The sequence below is a fragment of the Coffea arabica genome, chromosome 10e, assembly GCF_036785885.1.
Source record: "Coffea arabica cultivar ET-39 chromosome 10e, Coffea Arabica ET-39 HiFi, whole genome shotgun sequence".
Lineage (NCBI taxonomy): Eukaryota > Viridiplantae > Streptophyta > Magnoliopsida > Gentianales > Rubiaceae > Coffea > Coffea arabica.
Genome location: NC_092328.1, coordinates 47,558,218 through 47,570,909, shown reverse-complemented (window position 1 = coordinate 47,570,909; position 12,692 = coordinate 47,558,218). Strand labels below are relative to the sequence as shown.

The 12,692-nt window shown below is 35.3% G+C and overlaps 1 protein-coding gene across 1 annotated transcript; it reads right to left on the bottom strand.

Annotated features, from left to right (window-relative positions):
• Positions 1-529: 529 nt before the first annotated feature.
• Positions 530-2,005, bottom strand: LOC113711598 (GRAS family protein RAM1-like). Its single transcript, XM_027234759.1, has one exon. It carries the CDS (start codon positions 2,003-2,005, stop codon positions 530-532), a length of 1,476 nt encoding a protein of 491 aa, XP_027090560.1.
• Positions 2,006-12,692: the final 10,687 nt, after the last annotated feature.

Sequence of the window (12,692 nt, the reverse complement as noted above, 5' to 3'; positions counted from 1 at the left end):
AATGAACCATAATAGCTAAGATAGAAATTTCTTGCTAGGATTTTGTTTTCCAGCTATGAGAATCAAATAATCAACCTGCTATCTCTCCAGCTTCCACATGCCTGTTATCGTGTTGATGGATAGACTTATAGTGTAAATAGCTAGAAATGTTGATCTTTAGTGCAATCCAAAAGAAAAATGACAAAGTTTCGGCACCTTTTATACCATGGGGGAATTCCCCAAGTCTGGATGTGCTTATAAATGTCACTCCGAAACCTCACTCGAGTGCAGCACCAAAAGAACAAGTCAAATGCAGGTATATTGAATGGTTTAATAGAAGATTTCAGAGAGGTGTGATTTTGACTTCATTGAGACTTAGAGCATTAGGAACATAAACATTTCTTCTTCCTCGTCTCACAAGAGAAACTAAGAAATTGCAAAGAAATTGTAGTAATCTTTATCAATAAGGTTAAAACATTACTCAATCAGCTAGTCGGTAATCATGCCCTGCAGTTGACAGGATCCATAAATTTCATCTCCTGCAACAGTCCTAAATTTTGTACTCATTCTGCAACTTCCAGGCTGAAAGAGACTGAAATGGGGCACCCTTCCACCCCATGATCAGACATTTCCCATCCATGTCCACAGTACAAGAACTCAAGCGCTCAGAACTTCTGAGGAACAAGCTTGCTTCACATAATGATGAGCGGGTCAGGTCTGTTTCTACCATTCCGAACTCTGCGAAAAGTTTCCTCCAAAAACCGATTTTTTCATGTCGTTGAAACCTCTCCATTCCCTCAGCCACGATAATGTTTTGAACCATACGTGGAAAGATAACTTCTTCAGTCATCTTTCTATACAAAACGTGATGATCCATGCAAGAGTTGATACAATCAAACATTGCACTGAATAAAAGAAGTGCTGCATCAAAGCGTTCGGGGAAATTTGGTGCATTTGTATTTGCCTCAAATTCTTTGACCACCACTATTCTTGGCTTGAGTTTTCTGATAACACCCATTAGAGCTTTCAAGTGATTGGGCCATACTAGTTGAGTCCAAAGACGCATGTCCGAGTAAATAGCCAACTCTTCATCAAATTCCAACTCAAAATAATTTTCCCTGAGGTCCTTCAGGTCTGATACAACCATCTTATATGAAAAAGGCAAATTGAGGGTCTCAGCGAAAGATGACAACCACTTGCCAGTCTCTTCCATTATCTTCTTAGAGGTTCCAACGGCCGATATCTTGAGATGTTCAAAGGGACATTCGTCTCTGACAGCTAAAGCTTGCATAATCAGTGTCCAGTGTGCGCCATTGTTAATTTGAAAATCTATCAGATGAACCCTTTTTGCTGATACTACAGCATTCAAGATGGATTCTGTTGCTGTAAACTCAGTAAAAAGAGTGAAGGGTGTTTCCTGTTGAGATGTCATCATTGCAGGTTGCATATAAACTTGGGCTAGCATCTCATCCAATGGCTTCCTTAGCTTCCCTACCAGTTCCTCTGTTGGAGCTATTCCCCACTCTTGTTCAATCTTCTTTTCAAGAGCTTCAGCGAAACAATACACTACTCTTTGGACAGGACTGCCGCTTTTAGAAGCAAAGCAACCACACAAGATGAGCAACTTCCTTGCTTGCACATATTGTTGATTGGCCACCTTTTCGGCAGCAGCTTGGAGTAGCAGTGCAAGTTCCAAGTCTCCAGGAACTTCAGAGCGGAGACCAGATAGAGTTCCAATGTGACTGGACACATAAGAAAGAACATCGATCTTCTGGGAGTTGAACTTAAATAGTTGCGCTTTTGCTGCCTTCATAAGGCTAGGGGTTGACAAAGCTGGATGGTGAGAAGTATCCATTGGTGTATCAGAGCTCAGCTCATTGAGATTTCCCTCCCTCAAACGCTTCAATTTGGTACCATGTTGCTTCAGAAATTCCAGCGATGTCAAAGGCAGAAACGGGCTTTCCTTCTTTCCTTCATCTAGATAATAGATTTGCGGTACTGAATTTTCATCTAGGGTAGTATCCATGTCTTTTATCTTTTCACTGAGAATAATAAAGAACAGAGATTGGCTTATGTAAAATTGCTCAGTCAACCACCTATTTAAAGCTCTGAAACTTCCTTCTTGCAAAAGATTCCTCTGCTCAAACTAAAATTGGTATAATATCAAAGCCAAAAGCTGTGTATCTTGACAAGTGGAATGCTCTCATGAACCAACAAAATCCCATGAGCAGCATGTAGTTGTCCTGACAGAGAATCCGTCTTTGGCGCGGCAAGGAACCTAGAAAAGTTCTAAATCCAAACGCATTCAGTCGAAATTTACCTTTTCAAATTATCCACAATGAATTAAACAACAAATTAAATATCTAAAGCTATGTGAGAATGAACAATAGCATTCCCGAAAAACTTCTTTGAAGCATTCCAATGAATCTTTAAATAGAATTATTATTGAGATGCAAGAACATGGTATCTTCCCAACACAAGAAATTGTATGGGATACACACGAGGAGTAACATACAAGTGCCGAATGACAAATATTGTCAACTGGGAATGAAAACAAGCATAAAAGATTGAAGGGTAAAAAACAAAAAAGCCCTATGTGATAAGTCTAATACACAGAAAAGCCCCCTATGGTTTCAAAATGTACAATACAACACCTCATGCTTTAAACTAAATTGTAAAGATGACAGAATCCGTTAAATTTAATGGAAATGGCTTATTGGAACCTAAAAAAAAAAAATTTTATACCTAATTTTTATCAAATATACCTATTCTACCCCTTAACCCTCAATTCTCTCTATTTAGAGAATAAAATAAATGATTTTTTTGAGTTGTCTTTTGCTTAATTATATCAAGGCATTTTGGTCATTTCGTCCATTTCCGTTAAGTTTAACGGATTCCGTTACCTTTACAATTTAGTTCAAAACATGAGGGGTCGTGTTGTATATTTTGAAACCATGGGAGGTTTTTCTGCGTGTTAGGTTTATCACGGGGGCGTTTTTGTTTTTTACCCAAGATTGAAAGAGTGAGGAGTAAAGTATTATTGATCGACAAGCAATTTCCTGGGGACGTTCATTGGCAAGAGTCATCCTAGGTGAAAAATGTGCTATGTGCAGTGGGAAGGTAGATTTTGCAGGCAATTGGTTTTCAGTTTCGTTTGTAATGGTTGCAGTAACCATTTTTGTTTCAGTCATCTTCTGATATTGGTTATTGAAAAAATGACGATTCCACTCTAATAATAGCATAACCAAAACAGTGATAATTCTGGTGGAAAATGGTTGCATCAATAACTCAGCCAAATTAATCCCAGCAAACATGTTGCAGATGTAACTTTTTTATTTGTGGAACTAACGTGACCTTGACACTTTTTTTTTTCTTTTAATATATGAAATTCATGTAACCTTGATATTTATTTTTAATCGACTCTAATAGCCCTCCTCTGATAGTGATACCTAATTTCAATTATTCTATAACCTTGATTAGGATGCACATACTTCAACAGTTTCATGCACGATGAAAAAAAAAGATGTCCGACAATTCATCTTGTTTCTTGTTCTGTACGGATCCTCTATCCAACAATTAAATTTGGTTTTATGAGGTAAAGGTTAGTACTATATGAGGCAATTCAGCTCAGACCCTCTTATCCTACTTGGGATAAAGATTGCCTACATCTTTCTATTTAAATCTACCATTTTCTCCAGGGGGGAATAGTGGGGAGAGTTTTATTCAAACTTTTCAAGCTGTAAACTGTTTTAGCTGATCGGGTTGAACGGGATTGCAAGTTTAGGAAAGAAAGGGAAAAAAAAATTAACGGGTTTCTGGTAAACTAAAGAGGGTTTTAGGTATTTTGTCCACTAAACTCTTTTTTGGACAAATCGATAACAGAAAAAAATTTATATTGAAGGATTTTCTTAAATTTAGTTTTCCTGCAACTAGATGTGTTCGAAAGTAATAACCGAAAATTTTATTCCAATCAAATCGTCTGGCTTGTTTCGACTTAAGTTGTAGTTTGCTTTCTTTTTCTTTTTCTTTTTAAGGAGCAATTAAGTAGGTAATATATAGGGGGATGGAATGGTTCGGGAGAAAGTGTAAGTGAGAAATCCTTCAAAAAAGGGTAATAGATATAATTTTAGATCTTGTACAAAAGGTAAGATAGATTATTCGATATTACCTAGCCTAAAAGTGCAAGCGTTTAGATTGTAAATCTCCAATCTGCAGGTGAAGATTTGCGTCAAAAATTTTCAAAATGATTGATGGAGAACTTAGGAACTTAGAAGAAGTACAACCAATTTAGTTGCAAGGACCAATTTTGAATTCTCATAGACTAAGCGATTTCAGAAAATTTGATGAACTTCAATTCCCAAAACAATAATACAAAACTGGTTGTAAGAATTTTAAATATGCTGTTAAATTTCTGTGTAAATATCGCACTGTCAATAGGCAAGTCATGAATTCGTGATTTTATGACTAAAGAGCTCATGAAGCATTTCGAATCGGGTAAATTACATTTTATCCTTTTCCATTTAGCACTATTTCACATAACATTTATATGGTTTCAAAAGCTAATTATAGCCCATTATGGTCTAAATTAAGTATTAAAAGTAGCAAAAATCATTTTTAGTAATAGAAAGAGCTAAATTACAATATAGATTACTCTTTAGACTCATGTGGCTCTCAAAAATTATACATAGGTCTCTGTGATTAACAAATAATTTTCATCTTGATATTTGGGTACTTTTTGACATTGAAAACCTTTTCTTAGAGAATAAGTTCCATCACTTTAACACTTTAATTTAGATTAGGGATTACGTATAACTTTTCAAAATCATGGCTCTGTTGTTTGATAGGAAAGTCGTACAAGAAAATGTATTGTGAAAAAAATGAAGTAAAGGCGGTAAAGAAAGTAGAAACTAATAAGTTTCTACACGTGTTTGGTCAACAAAAAAAATGATGCATGAAAATACAAATACAAATACAAGTACAAATTCTTGTGTTTATTTAGTTGAAAATCATGGGAAAATTGGCTAGTATGGTCATTAATAAAAAAATATTCTATATTTAACTTCTTTTATTTTTTTTGGTATTTAAAATATAACAAAACATGTAATAAATATAAAGTTTTGCATCATAAAAGAGTTGTTTATCTCAAATTTAATCACATTTTTTTTAACAATAAGTTTATATGTATGTATGTATGCATGCATCCATGCATGCATGTATATAGGATAAAATGGTCTAATGACCCTCAAACTATTACAAATTACAAATTTTGGCTCTTTAACTATTACATGGGCAATTTTAGCCCTCCAACTACAAAAATATGTATACTCGTTGTCTTTCTGTCTATTTGAGTTATTATGTCGAACAAAAATAGCAACACACTCAAGTGACTGGGGATAAGTAAGGGGTCGTTTTGTCTGCACAAGATGTGTGCCGGATTAAAATTATTCTACTACCAAATTAACTAATTTCATAAAACTCTCCATTTTTGGAGTAGACATAAATATTTCCTCAACCCAAAATCCTCGACGAAAAATTTTGGCTACAATTGGCTGAAGGAGCGAAGATATCTCCGTCCGAAAGAGAAGAAGTTAATGTTCGTTGATTGATAACGAATTGGATAATTAGAATGAGGAATGATTTCTTTAGAATGAGGGATGATTTCTTTGGCCACCACTATCCTTGGCTTGAGTTTTCTGATTACACCCATTGGAGCTTTCAGGTGATTGCGCCATACTAGTTGAGTCCACAGACGCAAGTCCGAATAAATAGCTAACTCTTCATCAAATTCCAACTCAAAATAATCTTCCCTGAGGTCCTTCAGATCTGAAACAACCATCTTATATGAAAAAGGCAAATTGAGGGTCTCAGCGAAAGATGGCAACCACATGCCAGTCTCTTCCATTATCTGCTTACAGGTTCCAACAGCAAATATCTTGAGATGTTCAAGGGGGCATTCGTATCTGACAGCTAAAGCCTGCATAATCAGTGTCCAGTGTGCTCCATTGCTATCTTGAAAATCTATCAGATGAACCCTTTTATCTGATGCTACAGCATTCAAGATGGATTCTTGTTGGTTTTTTGGGGCATGAACTAAGAAACAACACCTTAGTGTTGCAAAAAAAGCTTATAAGAGACTTGTATTGAAGGTGAAAATGAGCTTATGTCCTACAATCATCAACTCACTATTTATAGTAATTACATGAAACAAACTAGCAAAATATCCAACTAACAATTATCCTAAAAATCTCAACAAAATATAATCTTCTACTACTAGCAAATCTTATCTAAAATATTTGTTAACAAATCAACATGATCTTTGGTTAACAAATATCCTTATTTTCTAATAACTAAATTATTTTGATATCAAACAAAATCTAGCAAAATATGTAGAAAAAGTTGCATATTCCAACACTCCTCCTTGCCACTTTTGCTGCAGATTTTGAATTGTCTTCTCAAATCTTTGAATCTTGTTTTGGATTGGACTTTTGTAAGAAATTTTGCAATTGATGATTCACCTTGCAATGAACTTCTTCCTTTGGATTTTTATGCAAGCTAAATATTAGCCTTGCAACAAGTCACTTTTCTGTCTTCTCATGCCAAACTCCACATAAAAGATGATTTTTTTTTTTTAATGTTTCCAAATAACCTTCTCATAGGTTTAAAGTGGAACATTCTTTGACGATATTTGAACCTATACAAAAAATATGAAATTCTGCATGGTTCTTCATTTTGTCATGACCATCAAAATCTGTAGACTCAAAAACAGAAATGTTATAATCTTGATAAATATCAGGAGTCAATTTGATATCTCCTGACTTATCAATGATCTCCTCCTGAATTTTTCCAGGATCTGAATTCTTGATTTCATCATCATGTTCCACTTTAGAATTGTCAAAATCCGACCAATTCATAGTGAAACTTCTCCTTTTTATTTTAATTGAGAATAATTTATTCTCAATCAAATCATTAGCCATTATCTTTGTGAAAACGGCATCAAAAACTGATATGTGAGTGCTGGCCTTGGATCTCTGTCTAACTGCAACTCTGTGGTCTCTAATTTGTGTATCCATCAGCTCTTCAAATACTGATGAAACAAAATTCGTCTCCACCATATCCCGTAGATCATTGACTACCAAATAAGTCCAAAATTTTATGGCCCAAATTTGGTAAGTTTCACCACTAAAAGTTGAAATATTTGACAAAAAGTTCTTTCCTGTCATGGCTTTGAACTTATAAAGGATCCTCACCAATGCATCACTCTCAAAACAAAAAAAGACTCAGGCCCTTAAGATATAGGCTCTGATACCACTTTGTTGGTTTTTTGGGGCATGAACTAAGAAACAACATCTTAGTGTTGCAAAAAAAGCTTATAAGAGACTTCTATTGAAGGTGAAAAATGAGCTTATGTTTTACATTCATCAACTCACTATTTATAGTGATTACATGAAACAAACTAGCAAAATATCCAACTAACAATTATCCTAAAAATCTCAACAAAATATAATCTTCTACTACTAGCAAATCTTATCTAAAATATTTGTTAACAAACCAACATGATCTTTGGTTAACAAATATCCTTATTTTCTAATAACTAAATTATTTTGATATCAAACAAAATCTAGCAAAATATGTAGAAAAAGTTGCATATTCCAACAATTCTGTTGCTCTAAACTCAGTTAAAATAGTGAAGGGTCTTTCTCGTTGAGGTTGCATGCGAGTCTTGGCCTGCATCTCGTCCACTGGCCTCCTTAGCTTCCCCACCAGTTCTTCTGTTGGAGCTATTCCCCACTCTAGTTCAATCTTCTTTTCAAGAGCTTCAGCGAAACAATACACAACTCTGTGGACAGGACTGCCGCTTTTAGAAGCAGAGCGACGGCACAGCTGAGCAACTTCCTTGCTTGCACATATTGTCGATTGGCCACCTTTCCAGCAGCAGCTTGAAGTAGTAGTGCAAGTTCCAAGTCTCCAGGAACTTCAGAGTGGAGACCAGTTGAGTTCCAATCATGGTTCAAAGTCACGGTTGCGGTCGCGTTCCGGAACGTTCCACATCGGTCTCGGCATATCGGTCGCGGTCTCGGTAAGACGCAAATTTTAAAGTATTTAATATTCTAAAAATTGTTAATAATATAAAAATGTATGCTAAATAAAAATAATTAAAAAATAGTAAAAGAAACGGCCAAGTCAATCCGTCACGGTGTGACTCGGCTGATTTCTCGTCTTGACTCGGGATAACTCGGAGTGACTCGCCGAGTCAATCCATCGCGGTGACGACTCGGCCGATTTCTCGGCGAGTCAAGTATTTCGGTATCGTTTCGTCACGGTATCGTATCGGTAGGAGTCGAGACGGTGACGACTCGGCCGAGTCGTCTCGGTCTCGGCCGAGACTTCGAACCATGGTTCCAATGCGACTGGCCACATAAGAATGAACATCAATCTTCTGGGAGTTGAACTTAAGTAGTTGCACTTTTGCCACCTTCATGAGGCTAGCAGTTGACGGAGCTGGATTGTCAGGAGTATCCATCAGTGTATCAGAGCTCAGCTCATTGAGATTTCCTTCCCTCAAACGCTTCAATTTGGTACCATGTTGCTTCAGAAATTCCAGCGATGTCCCTGGCAGAAACGGACTTTCCTTCTTTCCTTCAGCTAGATAGGATATATGTGGTACTGAATTTGCATAATTTGCTGGACTTGTATCCATGTCTTTCCAGTTATCTTTTCACTGAGAATAATAAAGAACAGAGATCTGATGGGACTAGCTCCAATAATTCATGTTTTCGTATTAAGCTTAAGACACTCAATCAGTTAGTCAGTATAGTTATTTTGACCCGTAGAATAATCCTTAAATTTTAAATGCTGCTGCAGTTGTAGCTTTAGCCATTGTGGCACTTCTAGGCAGAAAGCATTAATTTCTTTTATGTAGATTTCTTATTTTGTGTGGAGGTAACTGATTTCCTTAATGATTTAGTTACTTGAAGTAGTAGCCAAGAAATTTCCTATTTGTATGAGTTTGAGTTTAAAAATTATAAATTATTTCCTATTCTGTATAAGTTAGATATTATTTCCTATTATGTATAAGTTTAGAAATTAACAATTATTTCCTAGGTGAGGGTTGGCATACTACAAAATGGCACACAAGGAAACCATGTAATCTTTACATGGAGTGAGAGAGGTTCATAGGAAGTGAGAGAAATTATACAAGGATTGGGTTTGAATTAAAATTCTATTTTTATATAAGCTTTATTGTTTTATAATAGGTACAATGTTGGAGTTGAAACACGTTATATCTGTTATATCTTGCGTATCGTTTATGTTTTATGCTTGTGATTTGTTTTTCATTAAATTGTTGTGTACTTGATGTGTTAATAGTTGTTTGTTCCGCGTTTAGATCCCAACAACGGGTATCAGAATAGGGTTGAAGCACTTGCTTGAAGCACTAATGCAAGTTCCAAGTCTCCAGGAACCTCATAGTTGAGACATTTTGAGTTCCAAAACGACTGGCCACATAGGAGAGAACATCAGTCTTCTCTGGTAATTGAGCTCAAGTAGTTGGGCTTTTGCTAACTTCATGATGCTAGCAGTTGACAAGTCTTGATGGTAAGAAGTATCAATTGGTCTATCAGAGCTTAGCTCATTGATATATCCCTCCCTCAAACGCTTCACTCGGGTACTATGTTGCTTCAGAAATTGCAGCGATGTCCAAGGGAGAAACGGGCTTTCCCTTATTCCATCAGCAATATCAGAGACGTGTGGTGAATCAGCAAATTTTGCTAGAATAGAATCCATTTCTTTTTCCGGGCCTTTCACTGAAGAATAAAAAATCGAAACCTGTGTAAAAATTTCTCAGCACACCACTTATATAAAGACCAATTTTCATTCTTAAACAATTCTTAAAGAATCCTTGGCTCAAACTGGAAATTTTGATCAAGATATATTAATGTAATCTTGACAGGTGGAATGCTCTCTTAGAAACCAACAATCCCATAGGAAATATGTGGTTGTACTGACAAAGGATCTGTCTTTGCAGCGGCCTGGCACATTACAATCCAAACATGCTCAATGTTTACTCTAGATTTCCTGAATTATCATCCACAATGATCTAGGATTAGGAAATCTTAAAACCCGTGTAAGAATTCAGAAAAAACATTCCCTCAAATAAGTTGAAGTATCCTAAATGAAGCATTGAACATAACCAAGTATCAGATGCAAGTAGACGGTATTTCCCCAACACAAAAAGAAGTACTTGAAACGAATTCACATAATATGGATAAGTTGCCGTAAAAGAAAAGAAAAAGCCATGAAACAAGGATAAAACAGAGATGATTGGCAACCAAATTTCTTGGAAGAATTCAGACAGTAGGAACCGTTTTGATTGGATGAAAACCAGTGTATGCTTATTCCACAAATCCTAAGGCCTCCTTTTAGTTCTCATTCTCATATTGGTTATTGGAAGAGACGATTCCACTTTGACCGTAGCAAGAATTGTGGATTATAAAATTCGATACATCAATAACTCAGCCAAATTAGTCCCAGAAAGCATCCTGCAATATAGTTTTGTATTCAGGAAACTAATGTAACCTCAGCAGAAAGCACGATCTAGTGAAAGATTTCCAACAAGTCGTTTTGTTCCTTTTTTTCGCTTCCAAGTCTTTATAGTTACTATGAATATCTCACCTGCTTTGCAGGTGATTTTATACCCCGAAATACAAATTCTATCAACTTTTGATTCTCAACATCTTGTTGCAATACTTGTACTTACTTAGAACATAGAAGTCATAGATCTAAAAGATGTTCAAATTTTTCTAAACTATGAAGATACTATACCACCGTGTATTCATACTATTGTGTCATGTCAAATATTTTATATACTCATGATAACATTTTACTTAAATCATAAATGTTACACTTTTTTAATTTGCAAAACAATAATGCTGTTAAGCAGGAAAGAAAGGTGGACAAGTCAAGCATGGAAGTAACACACAGGGTTTTATAGATAGTAATAAAGCGAAAGGCTGAATCATGTGCGAAGTCAATTTCTGGGAGCCAGTAAATGAGTTGGTTTACTTTATTTCTTTCATTCCAGCTCACTTGTTATGAGAACTTCTATAGAAATATAACAAATTTAGTTACGTGGAGAATTTTGGAATGACTACAGATTAACGGATTTCAGAAGTTGATCAAATTAAATACCAAAAAATTCAGAAAAAAAATCAACGAAATTTGTTAGAATTTCAATTTGTGTCTTTAAATTTCAGAGTAAATCTGACATTGTTTTACACCATTTCTCGGAAATCCTCTGGACAAGTTAGTGAACTCCTATGGCTTGATGACCGAAGAGTCTAAGAAGCATTAAAATGCCGAGTAATTTAATTACTTGTTGTATTGGCACAGACCAAGAAGCATCTTCTGTTGAAAGAGTCAAGAATATTAATTTCCATTTATTATGAAGTTAGAAATATCATTTTTAGTGATGGAAAAAATGGCCTTTTTGCCAATGTTTCTGACCAAGTCTTTTGGTTCCACACAACTCCATTTTCATTTTCATTTTCAGAGACCCGATTTCTCCTCGATTACAAATCTACACCTATTGGCTAACGAGCCATTTAGAGAGCTAAAGGAAATTGCCAAGAACCATCAAGAGTTAAGATCAGGTTGACTTGAGAAGTATCGCCACTTATACCCAGTGATAAACAGATTTTAGATAAACTCAAGGAATTAGGAGAAAAAAGAGTATTGTTTTTTTTTTCTCTAGGGCAAATTGCACTTTATCTGCCTATGGTTTAGTGTTTTCGTACATAACCCTCATATGGTTTCAAAAATTATACATAATCCCCTCATGATTTAATTAAAGCGTCAAAGTGACGGAAATGATCATTCATAACGAAACCTATTAAAATATCGAAATTATGCTTGTTTAAAAATTAAAATGGTTGAAATGACCAAGATATATAAATATAATATACATAACACACTAACTATGTATAATTTTATATTTTACCATATAACCCCTTTATGATTTTATACTTTACCATATAACCCCCTTATGGTTTTAAAAATATACACATAACCCCCCTGTAGTTAAGAAATAATTTTCAACTTTACATAGAGGTATTTTTGACATTTTAGATGACTCCGTTATGGATTGCAAATTCCGTCACTCTAACACTTTAATCCAAATCATGAAAGGGTTATGTATAACTTTTGAAACTATAAGGGGGTTATATATAAAAATACTAAACCACAAGGGATAAAGTGTAATTTTTCCTTTTCTCTAAAAAAGATGGCATGAAATGCTATTCTTGATGGACCTTAATGCTCACTGTGCAAAAAAAAAGCAATATTTAGGGCGCTACCTATCGTAATTGCTCTTTCTTTAGCTGGGTAGTAATGCATGTTTAAGTCTCGTTGATCAATTTACTTGTTCTTCACTTTCAAAGACTCCAATATTAATGGTATCAATTAGAACTTTTGCTTGACTTTCTTAAAAGGATAAATTGGCTTGACTTGAGAAGTGAAACACACTCAAGTCGACTCCAGTCTCCTAAAACTTGACAAGCATGTCCATGTTATATTGAACAGTCTTTATGGCTGGAAGAAACCGTGGAAAGACCTCAGAGTCTAGTGTTGCAATGGTGGGGTGGGGTCTCCAACTAGCTTTATCTCCAGTATAAATTGTGTACACTTTAAGCCATTTTTAGTTCAACATAGAAAAATCA

Coding starts and splice junctions, on each gene's coding strand:
- LOC113711598 (XM_027234759.1), bottom strand. CDS start 2,005: ATGGATACTACCCTAGATGAAAATTCAGTACCGCAAATCTATTATCTA.